At 37.8% G+C, this 18237-nt stretch overlaps 1 protein-coding gene across 1 annotated transcript; it reads right to left on the bottom strand.

Moving 5' to 3' along the window:
* Nucleotides 1–952: 952 nt before the first annotated feature.
* LOC102837399 (glyceraldehyde-3-phosphate dehydrogenase-like) lies at nucleotides 953–7337 on the bottom strand. The gene is made up of 3 exons (XM_006873415.1): nucleotides 6504–7337; nucleotides 1113–1224; nucleotides 953–1014 (listed from the first exon to the last, which is right to left on the bottom strand). Exons 1-3 carry the CDS (start codon nucleotides 7335–7337, stop codon nucleotides 953–955), a joined length of 1008 nt encoding a protein of 335 aa, XP_006873477.1.
* Nucleotides 7338–18237: the final 10900 nt, after the last annotated feature.

The raw sequence follows: 18237 nt of genomic DNA on the forward strand, positions 1-18237 counted from the left end.
AGTACTCCTTTACATATGCTGCAAATACACAATATATTACTACTTTAAATGTTGTTAAGTGCTGTCAAATTGGTCCTGACTCATAACAACCCTGTATAGTGTTCCTGAGGAGCAGCTGGTGAGTTTGAGCCACTGACCTCATTGCTTTAAATGCTGTTATTGTTAAGTATCATCAAGTCAATTCTGATTCATAACAACCCTGTATAGGGTTCCCAAGGAGTGGCTGGTGGGTTTGAACTTCTACGTTGCAGTTCAAATTGACCTTGCAATCCATTGCATATCCTACAATGCCACACCAAGGCTCCTTGTCAGTTATATTTAGAGTAAATACAAATAAATAGTTTTACTCTCATTTCCCACCAATTTATAATGTTGTCTCTCTATTTCTTTTTTTAGATTCAAATGTCTGGCATAATTTTTTTCTACTTAAACTCTGTTTAATATTTTTTTCTAAGGTAGAACTGTTGTTGCTGTTGTTAAATACCAGGAGTCGATTCTGACTCATAGTGACCATGTACAGGGTTTCTAAGAAGCATCTGGTGAGTTTGAACTGATGGCCTTGTGGTTCTCAGTCAGTGCTTATTCTACAGGGCCACACTAAGAGTCCAAGTCAGGTCTACTGCAATGAATTCACTCTGGTTATGAATTTATTAATGGCAATGAATTCATTCATGAAGGATGTATTTTTCACTTTATGTGGAATTTTTCATTGATAGTTTTTTTCTTTCAACATCTTAAGGGTGTTATTCCAGGGCTTCTGGGGAAAGATGGTTTAGTAAAATGCACTGAACAGACCCTCTTCAACAAAGACATGTTAGACCAAGTAAAACAGTTAAGAACAGTGATCCTGGAACCATGAGCTTCAGAGGATAGAGCAACAAAATGGATTGAGTGCTGACTGTAAGAGGAAGCTGAAGAAGAGCAGTGAGAGAGAAGAACAATGTATAAACTGTCAGCTGGTGTAGAGCAGCATGTCCATCTTGAGGTTTTGCAAGTAGCTGTTGATACAATAGCCTTTAGACACAAGATGTGGCTGAAGGTTAACAGCAAGGGGTGTAACTCTCTGTTCCCCACTGGTGGTAGCACAAGGCATATCCAGTTCCTGCCCTCACCAACCCAGTGGTAGGTGGCACCCCCTCCTGTGCAGCCTTGGCTCTGCCTGGGGTAGGACACTGGGAATGCCACACCTGCTTCTGGAGGCACATGAATCTGCCTTGAACTATGCTACACAAATAGGAAACAGAGAACAGTGTTCACACTTCCAGTCTCTAGTACATCCCCCGAGAAATGGGGGAGAGTGCCTGAAAACACACAACAGATAATCACTGATTAAATATAAATAAAGCACCACCACAATGTCTCTGGCAAAACAGACATTTTCAACTCACATGAAAAAACAAGACAGAGTGCCTTAAACAAGTGACCAAAATGCATAGTAAAAAAAATATAATACTGGAAATGGTATCAAATCTACTTGATTAGATACCTTCAATGGGTTGAAAGAAAGATTAAGGAAAGCAAGGATCAACAGAGAAAATTGTAGTAGAATTTGGGGAAATACTGCAAGAACAAACTGACAAAATAAATAGAAAATTTAGCCATCAGAATGACAGAAGATTAATACTAAGAATTCAGAAGTAGACAGTACAATGAAAGGGCAGATAAGTAGAATTGAGTTAGTAAAAGGCTGAATTACTGAACTTGAAGGCAAATCTCTGCTAGAGGAACAATAAAAAAAGTGAATTCAAAGCATCCAAAGAAAGCCTAAAATTTATGTGCAGCACTATCAATAGGAATAGCTTACATGTGATTGTGATTTCAGAACAGGAAGAGACACACATGAAAGATAAAAATTTCCAGCATTTGTTGGAAAAAAGTTTCCCTAACATAATAAAAGATGAGGATATGGCCATTCAGAAAGTTAAATAAACTCCACACAGGATAGATCCCCAAATAAATCACCAAGACATATTATAATCAACCTTTTCAAATAAAGACAAGGGAGAAAAAAGAAAAAAAACCCTGAAAGCAGCTTGGGAAAAATAAAATTGTCTACAAAGGAGAACTAATAAGCCTAAGCTCTGACTTCTCAACAGAAACCATGTAGGCAAGAAGACAATGGTATGACATTTATGATAAGACTGAAAGAAAAAAAAAATGCCAACAAAAATCATATGAGAAAAAATGTCCAAATATGATTTTAACATTAGGACATTTCAAAATAAATAGAAATTAAAAGAATTTGCAAAAAACAGACCAACCTTACAAAAAATGCTAAAGGGAGTTATTTTAATAGAGAACTAGCAACAGCACACAACAACCTGAGACTAATATACATGACAATAGCAACCAGAACTCAACCCAGATATAGTCAAAACAAAACAAACTTACAACTGAAAAATGGGTACCAGAGATATCAGTTAATAACAACAAAAAACAAAAATAAAAAGAAGAAAAATTATCCTTACAGAACGCAAAATGAAGAGGAAATCAAGTAGATTTAAAGAAAAAAAAAAAAAAGTAACATAAAAACCTTAATTGGAATAGCAAAACTAGACCAACCCCTACTCCTAGCCCTAGCCAAACCCCTACCCCTACCTCAAATCCTAGACCTAACCATAACCCTATCAGTAAATGAAGTTCTTGGCCTAGCCTAGACCTAGCCATAGTCCTGATCCAAACTCCTTACTACTTTCCCCACCCCAAAAAACTCCTAAGAATTCTTATTTATGAATGAAATAAATTACAAGGGTGAGTAAAAGATTATCTGCACTCTGATTATATTAAAATGCCTGTTCATATCCATACCTGATGACAACATTGCATATGCACGTGAAATGATTCTGTTGAACAGATGAGTGACAGTGGATTATGTGGCAAATCATTTGCAAATCAGTCATAGTTCTGCCTATGAAATAATCCGTGAAAGACTTGGTTATGAAAGTTTGTGTGAGATGGGTACTGAAACAACTCATGAAAGAGCATAAACAGAATCATTTAGACATTTGTAAACAAAATTTGGACGAATGCTCTTATTAAGGTAAAAGTTTCTTTAAAAAATATTGTTACTGGTGACGATACATGGATTCATCACTCTGAGTCTGAGAGTAAACAGCAGAATATCGAATAAAAACACCCTCAATTGCCGACCAAGAAAAAGTTCAAGAGTCAACCTTCAGCTGGAAAATTGATGCTGACAGTTTTCTGAGACTCTCAAGGGCCAGTATTAGAACACTATCAGGAAAAAGGTTCAACAATCAACAGTGTTCAGTAATTGAAATGCTGAATGAAGCTTAAACTTCAGATTAAGCTCAGAGGACCACTGTCCAAGGGCATTGTGATCTTGCATGACAATACATTTCTGCCCATACTGCTGATACTAGTCAAAAACTTTGTTTTAAGATACTAAAGTATCTTCCCTATAGAACTGATCTTCCTCCATTGAACTTTCAGGGGACAGATTGGTCCTCTGAAAGCAGCCCTATGAAAAAGAAGATTCACCTCTGATGAAAACATGAAGACAGCGGTGCTTTCATGGCTCACAGCTCAGCCAAAAACATTTTTGTTGTTGTTGTTACTCATTGAAATCATCTGTTTATTTTACAAGTACAGCACATTTTACTTTGGACAGCCACATTATAAGTGCTCTATAGCCAGCTGTCATTAGTGGTTATCATATGGGAAAATATGGGCTTAAAAAAAAAAAAAAACTTTTATTGTGAATTGAGTGATAATTTACATGGGAAAACATTGGTTTTGCAATCAACCTATCATATTTTGTTTCATCGCAATGATTATAATCCCCTCCATGCATCATTTGTTAATAGTATTTGCTTCTATCCCCCCCCTTTTTTGTTGTACACAAAAACAAACAGGAATATATAATTGTATAAACAACCCCAAGGGCACGTTCTTCAAGCCAGCCTCCTGGCCACCAGCACACAGCCTTTCTCTTTCTATGAGTCTAGAGTCCTCAGCTGCTCAACCTCTGCCTTAGTCTCTGCTGTCACTTCTTCTCTGGTTAAGGTACCACGTTCCACTCATGCTCTTCTCTCTTGATGGTTCTAGGGTCCTCTTTTCCCGGAATGTGAGATTAACTACTCCCCCCTTTATATTACACAACATTTACCTTTACATTTGTGACAAACACAATTAGTCATGATAACAATTACTCACTATTGAATCGCATGAATCATATCCCCATCTCCTTTCACCATACTCATCTAGACAAGATGAAAACTATTCAGTGGGGATTCTACCTTACCCTGCACACTCTGAAACTAAACTCCCTCTTGAAAACTTGTAAGCCAGTCACTTTGTAGTCCCCTACCCCCATTTTAGGTAGCCAATGTCTAATTTGCCCGTCCTTATCAACCCTGTGTACAGAGGGGATAGGTTTGATCTTTGATGTGAAGACTCCTTCCCTCTCATTTGGTAGTTTGAGTTACATAATTATAGGTCCAAGTTTACCAAATTGTAGCAATTTATACTTGCTTCTTTTATCAAATTTCTTTATCTTCCTCTACACAAGTTCTGGTCATCAAGTCAATGAAACTAGGTCATATGTGTTCTAAAACATTTTTAAATAAGGAAATATGAAAGCTTATTGGAAGATGGACAAAGTATATTGAAAATCAAGGTGATTATGCTGAAAAATGATGTATTTGTCTATTCTAAAAGTTCACTAAAATAAATTCTACAGCCAGAGTGTAGATAATTTTTGACTCACTCTCATATGTTTCCAATGGAAGAGCCTCAAAATACATCTATTGAACTATAGTAGAATTTAAAAAAGAGATAACTCTAAAATCCAAGTTGTTGATGTTAGTGCTGTTTGAGTTAGTTTCCAAGGAGTAGCTAGTGGGTTTGAACTGTCAAATTTGTACTTAGAATTCCAGTTTTAATCCTACAGTGCAACACTGGGAGTCCACAATATTAGTTGTTGTTGTGAAGTGCTGTTGAGTCGATTCCAATCCACAACAACCCTGTATAGGGTTTCTGAGGAACAGCTGGTGAGCTTGAACTGCCAACTTTGCAGTTCAAACAGCTTTGCAGTCTGGCTCATTAACCCATAGGGCCACACCAGGACTCCCACAATAATAGTAGTGGATTTAAATTGACCACTTTCAATAAAGGACAGAACAACTAGAAAGAAATGAAACAGACACAGAAAAACAAAATGACACAATCAATCAACTTGACCTCATAGATTTATTTAGAGCACTTAAACCAACAGAACAATACATAGTTTTTTTGGGGTTTTTTTGTTTTTTTCCAGTGCACAAGGATCATTATCCAGAATAGGCCATATATTGAGCCACAAAGAAAGGCTCAATAAAGTTTAAAATATAGAAATACTTCAAAGCATCTTTTCTGATAACAATGCTAGAAAATTAGAAATCAACAATAAAACAATCAAGGAAATAAAGTGAAATACATGGAAACTGAATAACACCCTGATTAAACGCTACAAGGTAGTAGAACAAATAAAAAGTGAAATTTTAAATTTCCTAGAAACAAATGAGAAAGAAAACAAAACATACCAAAATCTTTGGGACACAGCAAAAAGCAGTGCTGAAAGGACAACTTATAGCAGTAAAGGCACACATCCAAGAAGAAAAAAGAACCAAAATCGGCACATTAAAACATCTCCAACAATTAGAGAAAAAAAATAAGACCATGAAAGCCTATAATCACCAGAAGGAAATAATAAAGATTAGAGCAGATAAGAATAAATTGGAGAACAGAAAAAACAATTGAAAGAAACTACTAGACAATAAGTTGATTCTTTCAAAAGATTGATAAAATTGACAAACCACTGGCAAATCAAATAAAACAAAAGAAAGTGTAGATGAAAATAACATGCATAAAAAACAATATGGGTAACATCACAGTAGAACCAATGGAAATAAAAAGGATAATGACAGAATACTATAAAGAATTGTACTAAAATTGATTTGAAAATCTAGGAGAAAACGATAAATGTCTTTAAAAAATGACCTATTTAAACTAACACAGAGTGACATAGAAAACTTGAACAGACCTGTAAAAAAAGAAGAAATTTAACAGGTAATTAAAAAACTCCCAGCATAGAAAATTGACAAGTCCTACATTTTTTTTTTTTTTTTCCTGGATAGTGTTCTTTATTGATGGTACATAACAAGACTAGGCTCTCGTAGCCCCTCCCCTTTTCCAGGGGGTCTGGATGGAAACGGCGAGGATGGATGGAAGCTTCTCAGTGTTTAGGGTTAAAGTTGGGGTAAGGACTCCCAGCAGCTGAGGAGGGCCTCTCTCTTCCTCTAGTGCTGTTGTTGGGGCTGTGATTCAGGGGGCTCTTATTCCTTGGAGGCCATGTGGACCATAAGATGCACCAGCCTGTTGCTGTAGCCAAATTCATTGTCATACCAGGAAATGAGCTCGACAAAGAAGTTGTTGAGGGCAATTCCAGCCCCAGCATCAAAGATGGAAAAATGGGTGTCACTGTTAAAGTCACAGGAGACGACCTGGTCTTCAGTGTAACCCTGGATGCCTTTTAGGAGTCCATCTGATGCTTGCTTCACCACCTTCTTGATGTCATCATATTTGGCAGATTTCTCCAGGTGGCAGGTCAGGTCCACAACAGACACATTGGTAGTGGGGACACAGAAGGCCATGCCAGTGAATTTCCCATTCAGTTCAGGGATGACCTTGCCCACAGCCTTAGCAGCACAGGTAGATGCAATTATGATGTTCTTGGCAGCCTCATGGCTGTCACACCATAATTTCCCAAAGGGGCCATCCACAGTCTTCTGGATAGCAGTGATGGCATGGACTATGGTCATGAGTCTCTCCACGATGCCAAAATTGTCATGGATGACCTTGGGCAGGGGGGCCAAACCATTGGTGGTGAAGGAGGCATTGCTGACGATCTTTAAGGAGTTGTCATACTTCTCATCTTTCACACTCATCACATACATGGGGGCATCTGCAGAAGGAGCATAGATGATTACCCTTTTGGCACCACCCTTCAAGTGAGCCTCAGCCTTCTTCAAGGTTGTGAAGACACCAGTGGACTCTGCAACATATTCAGCACCAGCATCACCCCACTTGATGTTGGCGGGATCTTGCTCCTGGAAGATAGAGATGGGCTTCCCATTGATGATAAGCTTTCCGTTCTCAGCCTTGGCAGTGCCATTGAACTTGCCATGGGTGGAATCATACTGGAACATGTAGAGCATGTAGTTGAGGTTAATGAAAGGGCCGTTAATGGCAACAACCTCCACTTTGCCAGAGTTAACAGCAGCTCTGGTGACCAGGAGCCCAATACGGCCAAATCCGTTGCTTCCTAACTTCACCATCCTATCTTAGGGATGCAGCTGGTACTGCAAGAGAAACTGCGGCTGCATGTTCAATGGGGAGAAGCAGAGAGTCCCAGATGGTTTTACTGGTGAATTTTACCGAGCATTTAGAGAATAGCTGCACCAATTTTACTCAAATATTCCAGAACATGGAAAAGGATGGAAAGCTCCTGAGTGCATTTAATGAAGCAAGCATAACTATCATAAGAATACCAGGCAAAGATATCACTGAAAAAGAAAATTATAGACTAATATCTTTATCAACCTAGATGAAAAAATTCTCAATAAAATCCTAACCAATAGCATTCCAGAACATATAAAAAAAAATACATCACGACCAAGTGGGATTCATTCTAGAGATATAACGATGGTTCAACATTAGAAAAACAACATAATCCACAATATAAATAAAACAAAGGAAAAGAACAACATGTTCATAACAATTGATGCAAAAAAAGCATTAAAAAAAAAAAAAATCCAACATCCATTCTCGACTAAAACACTCAACAGAGTAAGAATTGAAGGGAAATCCCACAACATAATTAAGAGTATATATACAAACCCAACAGCCAACATTACCCTCAATGGGGAGAAACTGAAAGTATTCCCTTTGTAAACAGGAACCAGACAATGATGTATGTCCTTTATCACCACTCTTATTCAATATTGTGTTAGAAGTCTTAGCTGGAGATATAAAGCATGAAAGAGAAATTAAAAGCATACAAATTGGCAAAGAAGTAAAGCTCTCTCTGTTTAAAGTTGATAAGATCCTATATGTAGAAAATCCCAAAGACACAGCAAGAAAATTACTGGGACTCATTGATAGATTCAGCAAAGTGGCATGGTACAAGATCAATATATAAAAATCAGTTGGATTCCTCTATATTAATAAATACAGCTCTGAAAAAGAATATAAGAAAACAATACCACTTATAATAGACACCCAAAAGATGAAATACATAGGAATAAATCTAACTTGAGAAACAAAAGACCTATACAAAGAAAATTGCAAAACACTACTATAAGAAACCAAGAGATTTACAAAAATGAAAGTATATACCATGCTTATGGATAGGAAGATTAACATTATGAAAATGTCTGCAGTGCCCAAAACAGTCTATAGATAGAATGCAATTCGAATTCAGATTCCATCATCATTCTCTAAAGAGATAGAAAAAATCATCATGAACTCTATATGGAAAGGAAAGAGACTTTGGATAAGCATTTGTTGTTGTTGTTACGTGCCGTCGAGTCGGTTCCGACCCATAGCGACCCTGTACAGGGTTTTCGAAGGTGTAAATCCTTACGGGAGTAGAAAGCCTCATCTTTCTCCCGCGGAGCAGCTGGTAGTTTCGAACCGCTGACCTTTAAGTTCGCAGCCCGATTCGTAACCACTACGCTACCAGAGCTCCTTAAACAGCCAGGTACTGGTACAAAAATCAATGGAACAGATTGTGAATCCAGAAGTAAACCCATCCACATATAGTCAACTGATCTTTAACAAAGGGCCAAAATACATTGGATGGGGAAGAGATAGTCTCTTCAACAAGTGGTGCTGACAAAACTGGAAATCCATTTGCAGAAGAGTGAAACAAGACCCATATCTCACACCATATACAAAAACAAACTCAAGATGGATTAAAGACCTAATTGTAAAGCTTAGAACTATAAAGATCATCAATGAAAAACTAATGACAAACTTGGGGGGTTTAATGCATGTCATAAGTACACTATCAAACATTACTAAAACACACACAACACACACACACACACACACACACAGCAGAAGACTAAATGGATGATTTGCTGTGGTTGTTAAGTGTATTGAGTTGGTTTTGACTAATAGCAAACCTGTATAGGGTTTCTGAGGAACAGCTTGTGGTTTTGAACCACTACCTTGGGGTTAGGTGTCTAGTGCTGATCCTACAGTGCCACACCAAGAGTCCAGATAGATGACTGGGACTTCCTAAAAATTATACATGGGACTTCCTAAAAATTAGACATTTATGTGCATCAAAAGATTTTGCCAAAAGAGTAAAAAGGGAGCTGACTGGGTTTTTTGTTTTTTTCCCCCCAATGATATATCAAACAAGGAACTAATCCCTAATATCTGTAGAAAACTACAACACCTCTACAGGGGAGTATGGTGGCTCCATATGATAAGCACTGTGATACAATCTACAAGTTCCACTGTTCGAGCCTGCCAACCACTCTAAAGGAGAAAGAAGAGACTTTCTGCTCCGGCAAAGATTCAAAGCCTCGGAAACCCTATACAGGGTCTTTATAAGTTGAAACTGACTTGACAGCACTTAACAACAATAACAACTCTACAAGAAAAAGACAAATAACCCAATTAAATAATCAGCACAGAACATGGACAAACACTTAATTAAAGAAGACATTCAGGCAGCCAATAAATATATGAAGAAATGTTTACAATCATTAATTAGAGAAATGCAAATCAAACCAACAGTGAGATATCATCTCACATCAACATTGATAGCAAAATTCAAAAACAGAAAAAGAAAACAACAAATAACGGTGAGGATGTGGAGACTGGACCCTCCTACATTGCTCTTGGGACTATAAAATTGTTTCACTCCTGTGGAAAACATTGTGTTGCTTTCTCAGAAAGTTGTAAATAGAAATACCTTATGGCATATATCCAGAAGAAATAGAGTAGATAAATGCACACCGATGTTCATCACAGCACTATTCACAATAGCAAAAAAGGTTGAAACAGCCTAAATGCCCAACAATGAAAGAGTACATAAACTTTGGATTAGAAGAACAATCAACTTAATCCACTATGTAAATTTAAAAAGGGGGAAGAACCAAATGATCATATGAATGGATGCATGTCTGGACCAGCCCCGACAAACTTATTGGGGGGCCTCATGAAGGGAGATGTGGAGTTGGCGAAAGAAATCACACGGAGTCGATGTTTTTTTCTGAGTCTTAGATGATGCTGTTTTTACTTAATTTTTTCAGCTCTTTATATACTGTTAAAATCTCATAGTGTACAATGATCTCATACACAATCAATTTCTTTGAAGCATTACACATCCTTGATTATATCAGTTTTTACTTTGTGTCTATGCAATGTTAACACAGGTATTTTTCTTAAAACACTTTCCTTGGTCTTTTCATATCCTGTTCTTCTCATCCATCAAGTATTCTTTTTCATTGATACGTAAATGATCTTGTTAAAATACCTTAATCTTTCTGACATCCTAAAATGTCAAGTTAACCTTTAAGAGTTCTTATTCCTTATTCTTATCTCTACCGCCACCTGTTTCTTATCTCTATTTTCTATTCATTCATTAATCACAACATGTTCCTAAACATTATTTTCTATCATAACTGGCAACACAGTTGTTTCTCATGATGGATTAAACAAGAAAAACAAGAACATAAAAAACACTTAAAGTTTTGTAGTTAAGAATAAACGGAACAACTTCCTTATACTAACAACTTCTCTATTCAAAACATCTAGTCAAATTTCTACCTATGATCTATTACTGTTCCCTCAGCCCTTGATTGTGTCTAAGCTACTTTCCAGGGGTCTTAATATCCTTGACCGAAACTACACAGAATGTAGAACAGAATGTTGATTGTAATCTTAAACTTGAATTGGCAAAACTTTAGCTGGTGTGGTTTCTCCTAGTGGTGAAACTTACTGTTATTGGTAAAAGCAATCTTTATAACTACTCATAATTGACTATGGTGCAAAAATAGCTAAATGTAATTTTTAATCTCTAATATGATTATAAAAAAGCATATGATTATAGAAAAGCCTGCTAAAAAGCTTTCATAATATAATCAAGAAAAAAATCAAAATGAGCCATACATAAGAGGAAAGATGAGAACCGCAGAGGCCTCACATGAGAATTCTCCTTGGGACCTTGCCTTCCAAGGAGAGACTCATTGTGGCCTTGCTTAACAATGAGTCCTTCATGCATAGAGTCCCCTACCGTTCCGTTCCTTGCTGGCATGGCCCTCGCCAGATGCAGCAAAGGCATTTGACAAAATCCAACACCCATTAGCTCTTTGTCAAAGATCTGTTGACTGTATGTGGCTGAATTTACTAATGGGTTCTCAATTCTGTTCCATTGATCTATGTATCTTTCATTGTACCAGTACCACACTGTTTTGACCACTGTGGCCATGCAGTAAATTTTGAAATCAGGAAGTGAGAGGCTTCCCACTTTATTCTTCTGAAGCAGTGCTTTGCTTAACCAAGGTCTTTTTCCCTTCCATATAAAGTTTGTGCTAATTTTTTCCACCTCTTCAAATAATGCTGTTGGGATCTGGACTGGGATTGCATTATATCTCTAGGTAGCTGTGGGTAGTATTGACATTTTTCACAATGTTAAGTATATCGGTCCATGAGCATGGTATATTCTTTCATTTTTGTAAATATCTTGGTTTCTTGAATTAGTGTTTTGTAGTTTTCTTTGTACATGTCTTCTGTTTCTCTGGTTAAATTTATTCCTAAATGTTTCAGACTTTGAGTGGCTATTGTAAATGGTATTGTTTTTCTTATTTCCTCGTTGGAGCAGTCTTTATTAGTATAGAGGAATCCAACTGATTTTTATATGTTGATCTTCTACCTGGCTCCTTTGTTGAGTCTTCCAATGAGTTCCAGTAGGTTTTTTTTTTTTCTTTTTTCTGAGTCTTTGGAATTTTCTATGTATAGGAAGGAATACATCATCTGCAAATAGAGGATTTTAATTCTTCTTTGCCAATTTGGATGCCTTTAATCTATATTTCTTACCTTATAGCTCTGGCTAAGACTTCTAACACTATATTGAATAGGAGTGGTGATAAAGGGTACCCTTGATGGTTACTTTTTGAAAAGGGAATGCTTTCAGTTTCCCGCCATCGAGAGTAATGTTGGCCGTTGGTTTTATATAAATGCTCTTAATTATGTTGAGGAATTTCCCTTCAAGTCCTGATTTCTTGAGTGATGTTATTAGGAATGGGTGTTGGATTTTGTGAAATGCATTTTCTGCATAATTGATATAATCATGTGATTTTTGTCCTTTTGTTATGTGATGAATTACATTGATTATTTTTCTAATACTGAGCCATCCTTGCATCCCTAGTATAAATCCCACTTGGTCATGATGTATTATTATTATTTTTTGATATGTTGTTGAATTCTATTGACTAGGGTTTTGTCGAGAAATTTTGCATCTATGTTCATGAGGGATATTGGTCTATAATTTTTTCTTTTTCCTTTTGTTTTAGTGATGCCCTTTCCTGGTTTTGATTTGAGGATTATGCCTGCTTTCTAAAATGTATAAGGAAGTTTTTCTATTCTTTTCTATATTCTGGAGAAGTTTAAGTAGAATGAATTTCAGCTTTTCTCTGAATGTTTGGTAAAATTCACCAGGAAAGCCATCTGGGCCTGGATTCTTTTGGTTGGGAATTTTTTGATGACCTGATCGATTTCTTGTTTTGTTATAAGTCTGTTTAAGTTTTCTACTTACTCTGTGTAAGTTTAGGTAGGTCGTGTTTCTCTAAAAATGTATCCATCTTCTCTAAATTTTCAAATTTGTTGGAGTACAACTTTTCATGGTGGTGGTAGTGTGCTGTGGAGTTGGTTCTGACTCATATTGACCCTATGTAGGGTTTCTGAGGCTGTAAATCTTTATGGGAGCAGAAAGCCTCATCTTTCTCCAGGAGAATGGCTGGTAGTTTTGAACTGCTGACTTTGAGGTTAGCATCTTGACTCATAAGTACTCTATTATCCGTTTCCTTTCCATTGGTTCTGTTGCAATATCACCCATGTGGTGTCTTATGTGTGTTATTTTTGCCTTCTCCCAGTTTTCTTTTTTTAGAGTTGCCAATGGTTTGTCAATTTCATGAATCTTTTCATAGGCCCAGCTTCTTGTCTTATTGATTTTTTTTTCTATAATTTTTCTATCTCACTTGTTTTTGCTGTAATCTTTATTATTTGGTTTATTTTAGTGGCTGTAGCTTTACTTTGCTGGTCATTTTCCACTTGTTGGACATGTGCTAATGTGTTGATATTGGTTCTTTCTTCTTTTTAAATGTTTGCATTTATTGGAATAAATTGTTCTCTTAGCAAGGTTTTGCTGTATCCCAAAGGTTTTGGTATGTTGTGTTTTCCTTCTCATTTGTTTCTAGGAATTTTTTCACTTCACTTTTTATTTGTTCTACTACTCAGAAGCTTTTACGCAGGGTGTTATTCAGTTTCCATGATATGATTTTGTTTCCTTGATATTCCTATTGTTAATTTCTAATTTTATAACACTGTGGCCTGAGAAGATGCTTTGTAATATTTTGATGTTTTTTAACTTACTTTGTAGCCTAACACATGGTCTATTCTGGTGAATATTCAGTGTGCAGTGGAAAAGAATGTGTATTGTGCTGTTGTTATGTTGAATACTCTGTACAAATCTCTGAGGTCATTAACTGTAACTATCATTTAAAACAAAAAGGGGGCAGTAGTTAATCTTACATTCCAGGAACAGAGGACCCTAGGACCATCAAGGGAGAAGAGCATGAGTAGAATGTGGGACCCTACCCATAGAAGCAGTGACAGCAGAGATGGAGGCAGATATGGTGACATGGAGATATAGAGCATCTGAGAACCCTAGACTCATGGAAAGAGAAAGACTGTGTGCTGGTGGCCAGGAGGCATGCTTGCAGAATGTGCCCTTTGGTTTTTTAAATGATTACATATTCCTGATTTTTTTGGTTGTTGTTGTTTCTTTAATGTTTTCTTGTGAATTGTGTGATCGATTACATGGGAGGACATCAGCTTCACATTGATCCTGTTGTATATCGTTTTCTTGCCATAGTTACAATCCCTTCCATGCATCATCCATCAACCAAAGGGTATACCCTGAAAGCCTGCCCCCCAGTCATCTGCATACCTCCCCTCTCCATCTCCAGGTCCAAAGTCTCCAGCCGATCCTTCACTGGGAACATTGTCGCCCCATTTTGGTATTCCAGTTAGAGGCAGAACATGGATTTACAAGCTTTCTGTGGTGTTATTTCTGGCTATTCTATTCTCTCCCCTTCCAGTGTCTATTTTATAGCAGTATGCCAGGGGAACCAAGATTCAACAGACAGCCAAGTATCTTAACATTTCCCCCCACTTTTCCCCATTCAAACCATGTCTCAATCTCTGTATCCCAGAGCCCTGTTGTATACCATTATTTGCCTCTGTTCCACTTCAGCTTCACATTCATCCTATCATATTTCATTTCCTTGCAATGATTAAAATCCCCTCCATGCATCATCAAATAACCAAAGGATACTCCCTACAGGCCTGCCCCACCCCCGGCTGTCAGCAAAGAGTTCCTCTCCCTCCCTGAGTCCCGTGTCCCCAGCTGCTCCTTCTGTCCATGCCATCATAGTCCCCCCACCATTTTGGGTCTGGGCAGTTTCGAGCCCCACTCCCAAGGTATTCCAGTTAGTTATAGGCGAGATACAGGCCCACATGTTTTCTGTTGTGATGTTTCTGGCTGCCCCCCCCATCTCCCCCAACTGCCCCAAGTGTCTATTTCACAATGGTAGGCAAGGGAGATGAATATTCAAAAGACAGCCAAGCATCCTAACATTATTCCCCTCTTTTCCCTCTTTCAAGCATGCCTCAATCCCTGTTTCCTGAAGCCTTATTATTCCAGGGTTGTGCATGCCTTGTCATTTAGCTCTGTCCCACCTAGCCCATGCGAACCTTCCTAACCATTCTCCCGTCTGACTTGCTCTTCTTTCCCTCCTCCCCATTCTTGTGTATTGTCAGCCTTCCACCCCCAATCCCCCGGCTCCCAGGCACCCCTCTGTCTATTCCCTCCCCTGTTCTTTTTCTTCCCTTCCTTCCCTCTCCATCTCTCATCCCATACATACCGGTGATCAGCACTTATATATTTAGATTCCCCCACCCTTTGGGTGGGTTCTTTTTCTTAGTCTTTTCCAATAATGGTCTTATGCAGTATTTCAACTTTTGTGACTGACTAATTTCACTCAGCATAATGTCCTCAAGGTTGATCCATGTTATGTGATTGCTTGCAGCCTTCTTGTTGTTCTTCAAGGTAGCAAGTATGTACCAAAGTTTGTTTATCCATTCTTCAGCTGATGGGCATTTTGGTTGTCTCCACTTTTTGCTATTGTAAATAGTGCTGCTATGAACATTGGTGTGCATATATGCACTCATGTTATGGCGTGTATTGCTTGTGGGTAAATACCAAGTAGAGGAATTGCTGGGTCATAAGATATTTCTATTTCCAACCTTCTGAGGAAGCGCCATATTGCTTTCCAGAGTGGTTGGACAATTTTGCAATCCCACCAACAAGATAGCAGGGTCCCAGTCTCTCCGCATCGTCATCAGCATTTATTGTCCTCTACTTTTTTTATCTTTGCTGTTAATGCTGGTGTGTGATCATATCTCATTGTTGTTATGATTTGCATCTGTCTAATGATTCGTGATCATGAGCATTTCTTCATGTTTGTTTGCTGCCCTGATCTCCTCCTTGGTGAAGTGTCTGTTCATGTCCTGTGCCCATTTAAAAATATATATATATTTTATTATGAGTTATGTGATAGTTTACATGGGAGAACATTAGTTTTACATTCATTCTATCGTATATCATTTCATTGCCATATTCACAATCCCCTCCATGCATCCATCATCAACCAACCAAAGGGTATACCCTGCAAGCCTGCCCCCTGCACCCCTCCCCCGGTCTTCAGCACAGAGTTGTCCCCCCTCTCTGGATCTAAAGTCCCTAGCTGCTCCATCGCACCACATCATCATCTCTGCCTCCATCTCAGTCATCACTGCTTCTCTGGGTAAGGTCCTGCTCTCCACTCTTTGCCAATTTGGATGCCTTTAATTTCTTTATCATGCCGTATAGCTCTTGCTAAGACTTTCAGAACAATATTGAATAAGAGTTATGATAAAGAGCATCCTTGTCTGGTTCCTGTTCGAAGAGGAAAGGCTTTCAGAGACTCTCCATTGAGAGTGATGTAGGCGTTTGGTTTTGTATATATGCTTTTAATTATGTTGAAGAATTTCCCTTCAATTCCTACTTTGTTGAGTGTTTTTATCAGTAATGGATGTTGGATTTTGTCAAATGCCTTTTCTGCATCAATCGATATGATCATAAGGTTCTTTTCCTTTTTCCTATTTGTAGGATGGATTACGTTGATTGTTTTCCTAATGTTGAACCATCCTTGTATCACTTTTATGAAACACACTTGGTCATGATGTATTATTTTTTTGATGTGCTGATGGATTTTGTTGGCTAGGATTTTGTTGAGAATTTTTGTATCTATGTTCATGAGGGATATTGGTCTACAGTTTTCTTTTTTAGAGATGTCCTTCCCTGGTTTTGGCATGAGAGTTATGCTTGCTTCATAAAAAGAATTAGGGAGTTTTCCATCCTCTTCTATATTCTGGAATAATTTGAGTAGAGTTGATGACAGTTCTTTCGTGAATGCTTGATAGAACTCACCCGTGAAGCCATCTGGGCCTTGATTTTTATTGGTTGGGAGATTTTTGATGATCTCATCAGTTTCTTCTTTTGTTATGGGTTTGTTCAAGTTTTCTACTTCACTCTGAATAAGTTTATGTAGGTCATGTTTTTCTAGAAATATATCCATCTCCTCTAAGCACTCGAATTTGTTGGAATACAACTCTTCATAGTATCTGTTATTATCCTTTTGATCTCATTTGGTTTTGTTGTGACTTCACCCATGTGGTTTCTAATGTGAGTTATTTGTTTCTTCTCCCTCTTTTCTTCTGTTAGTTTTGCCAATGGTTTGTCAATTTTATTAATCCTTTCAAAGAACCAGCTTCTTGTCCTGTTGATTCTTTCTATAGTTTTTCAGTTTTCTGTCTAATTTATTTCTGCTCTTATCTTTATTATTTCTGTTGGTGACTCTAGGTTCTCTCTGCTGGTCTGCTTCTAATTGTTGAAGATGATGTGTTAATGTGTTGATTTTGGTTCTTTCCTCTTTTCCGGTGTGTGAATTTATAGCAATACATTGTCCTATCAGCACTGCTTTTGCCATTTCCCAAATACTTTGGTGGTTGTGTTTTCATTCTTGTTTGTTTTGGGGAACTTTGTGAATTCATGTTTAATTTCTTCTTTTACCCAGTCGCTTTTCAGCAGGGTGTTGTTCAGTTTCCATGTATTTGACTTTATTGCCTTGGTCTTCTTATTGGTCTTTCTAGTTTGATAGCATTGTGGTCCGAGAAGATGCTCTGTAGAATTTTAATGTTTGTAAATTTGTGGAGGCTTGTTTTTGATCTAACACATCGTCAATTCTGGAAAATGTTCCATATGCACTGGAGAAGAATGTATATTGTGCTGTTGTTGGATTGAATGCTCTGTATACATCGATGAGGTCAAGATGGTTTACTGTGTTGTTTAGTTCCTCTGTAACGTTGTTGAGTTTGTTTTTGTTTGTTCTGTCCGATTTTCAACGTGGCCTATTAAAATCTCCCACTATATTTGTAGATTTAAATATTTCTTTCTTCAATTTCAGTAAGGTTTCCTTCATGTATGTTGGTGCTCTTTCATTGTTGTTGTTGTTGTTGTTGTGGTCAGGTACCATCGAGTTGGAACTGATAGCAACCCCATCCACAGCAGAATGAAACAATGTCCGATTCTGGGCCAACCTCACTACTGCTGCCACACTTGATGCCATCAATGATGCCACCTTGCCAATCCATCTCGTTAGAGGTTGCACTTCTTCCAAAACAGATCTATTGGTTCTTTTGGCAGTCCATGGCACTTTCAGTATTCTCCTCCAACACCACAACTCAAAGACATCAATTCTTCTACGATCTTCCTTATTCACTGTCCAGCTTTCGCATCCATGTGAGGCTATTGAAAACACCATGGCCTGGGTCAGGAGC

Source organism: Chrysochloris asiatica, unplaced genomic scaffold, assembly GCF_000296735.1.
Source record: "Chrysochloris asiatica unplaced genomic scaffold, ChrAsi1.0 scaffold00239, whole genome shotgun sequence".
Taxonomy (NCBI): domain Eukaryota; kingdom Metazoa; phylum Chordata; class Mammalia; order Afrosoricida; family Chrysochloridae; genus Chrysochloris; species Chrysochloris asiatica.

What these genes read in the sequence shown, in the direction of transcription:
- LOC102837399 (XM_006873415.1), bottom strand. Translation starts at nt 7,337, where the DNA reads ATGGTGAAGTTAGGAAGCAACGGATTTGGCCGTATTGGGCTCCTGGTC. An exon ending in AGGGTTACACTGAAGACCAG is followed by an intron (nt 1,225 to 6,503) that starts GTCGTCTCCTGT and finishes CTATTTGTGTAG; the next exon opens with CATAGTTCAAGGCAGATTCA. An exon ending in TGCCACCTACCACTGGGTTG is followed by an intron (nt 1,015 to 1,112) that starts GTGAGGGCAGGA and finishes TTGTGTCTAAAG; the next exon opens with GCTATTGTATCAACAGCTAC.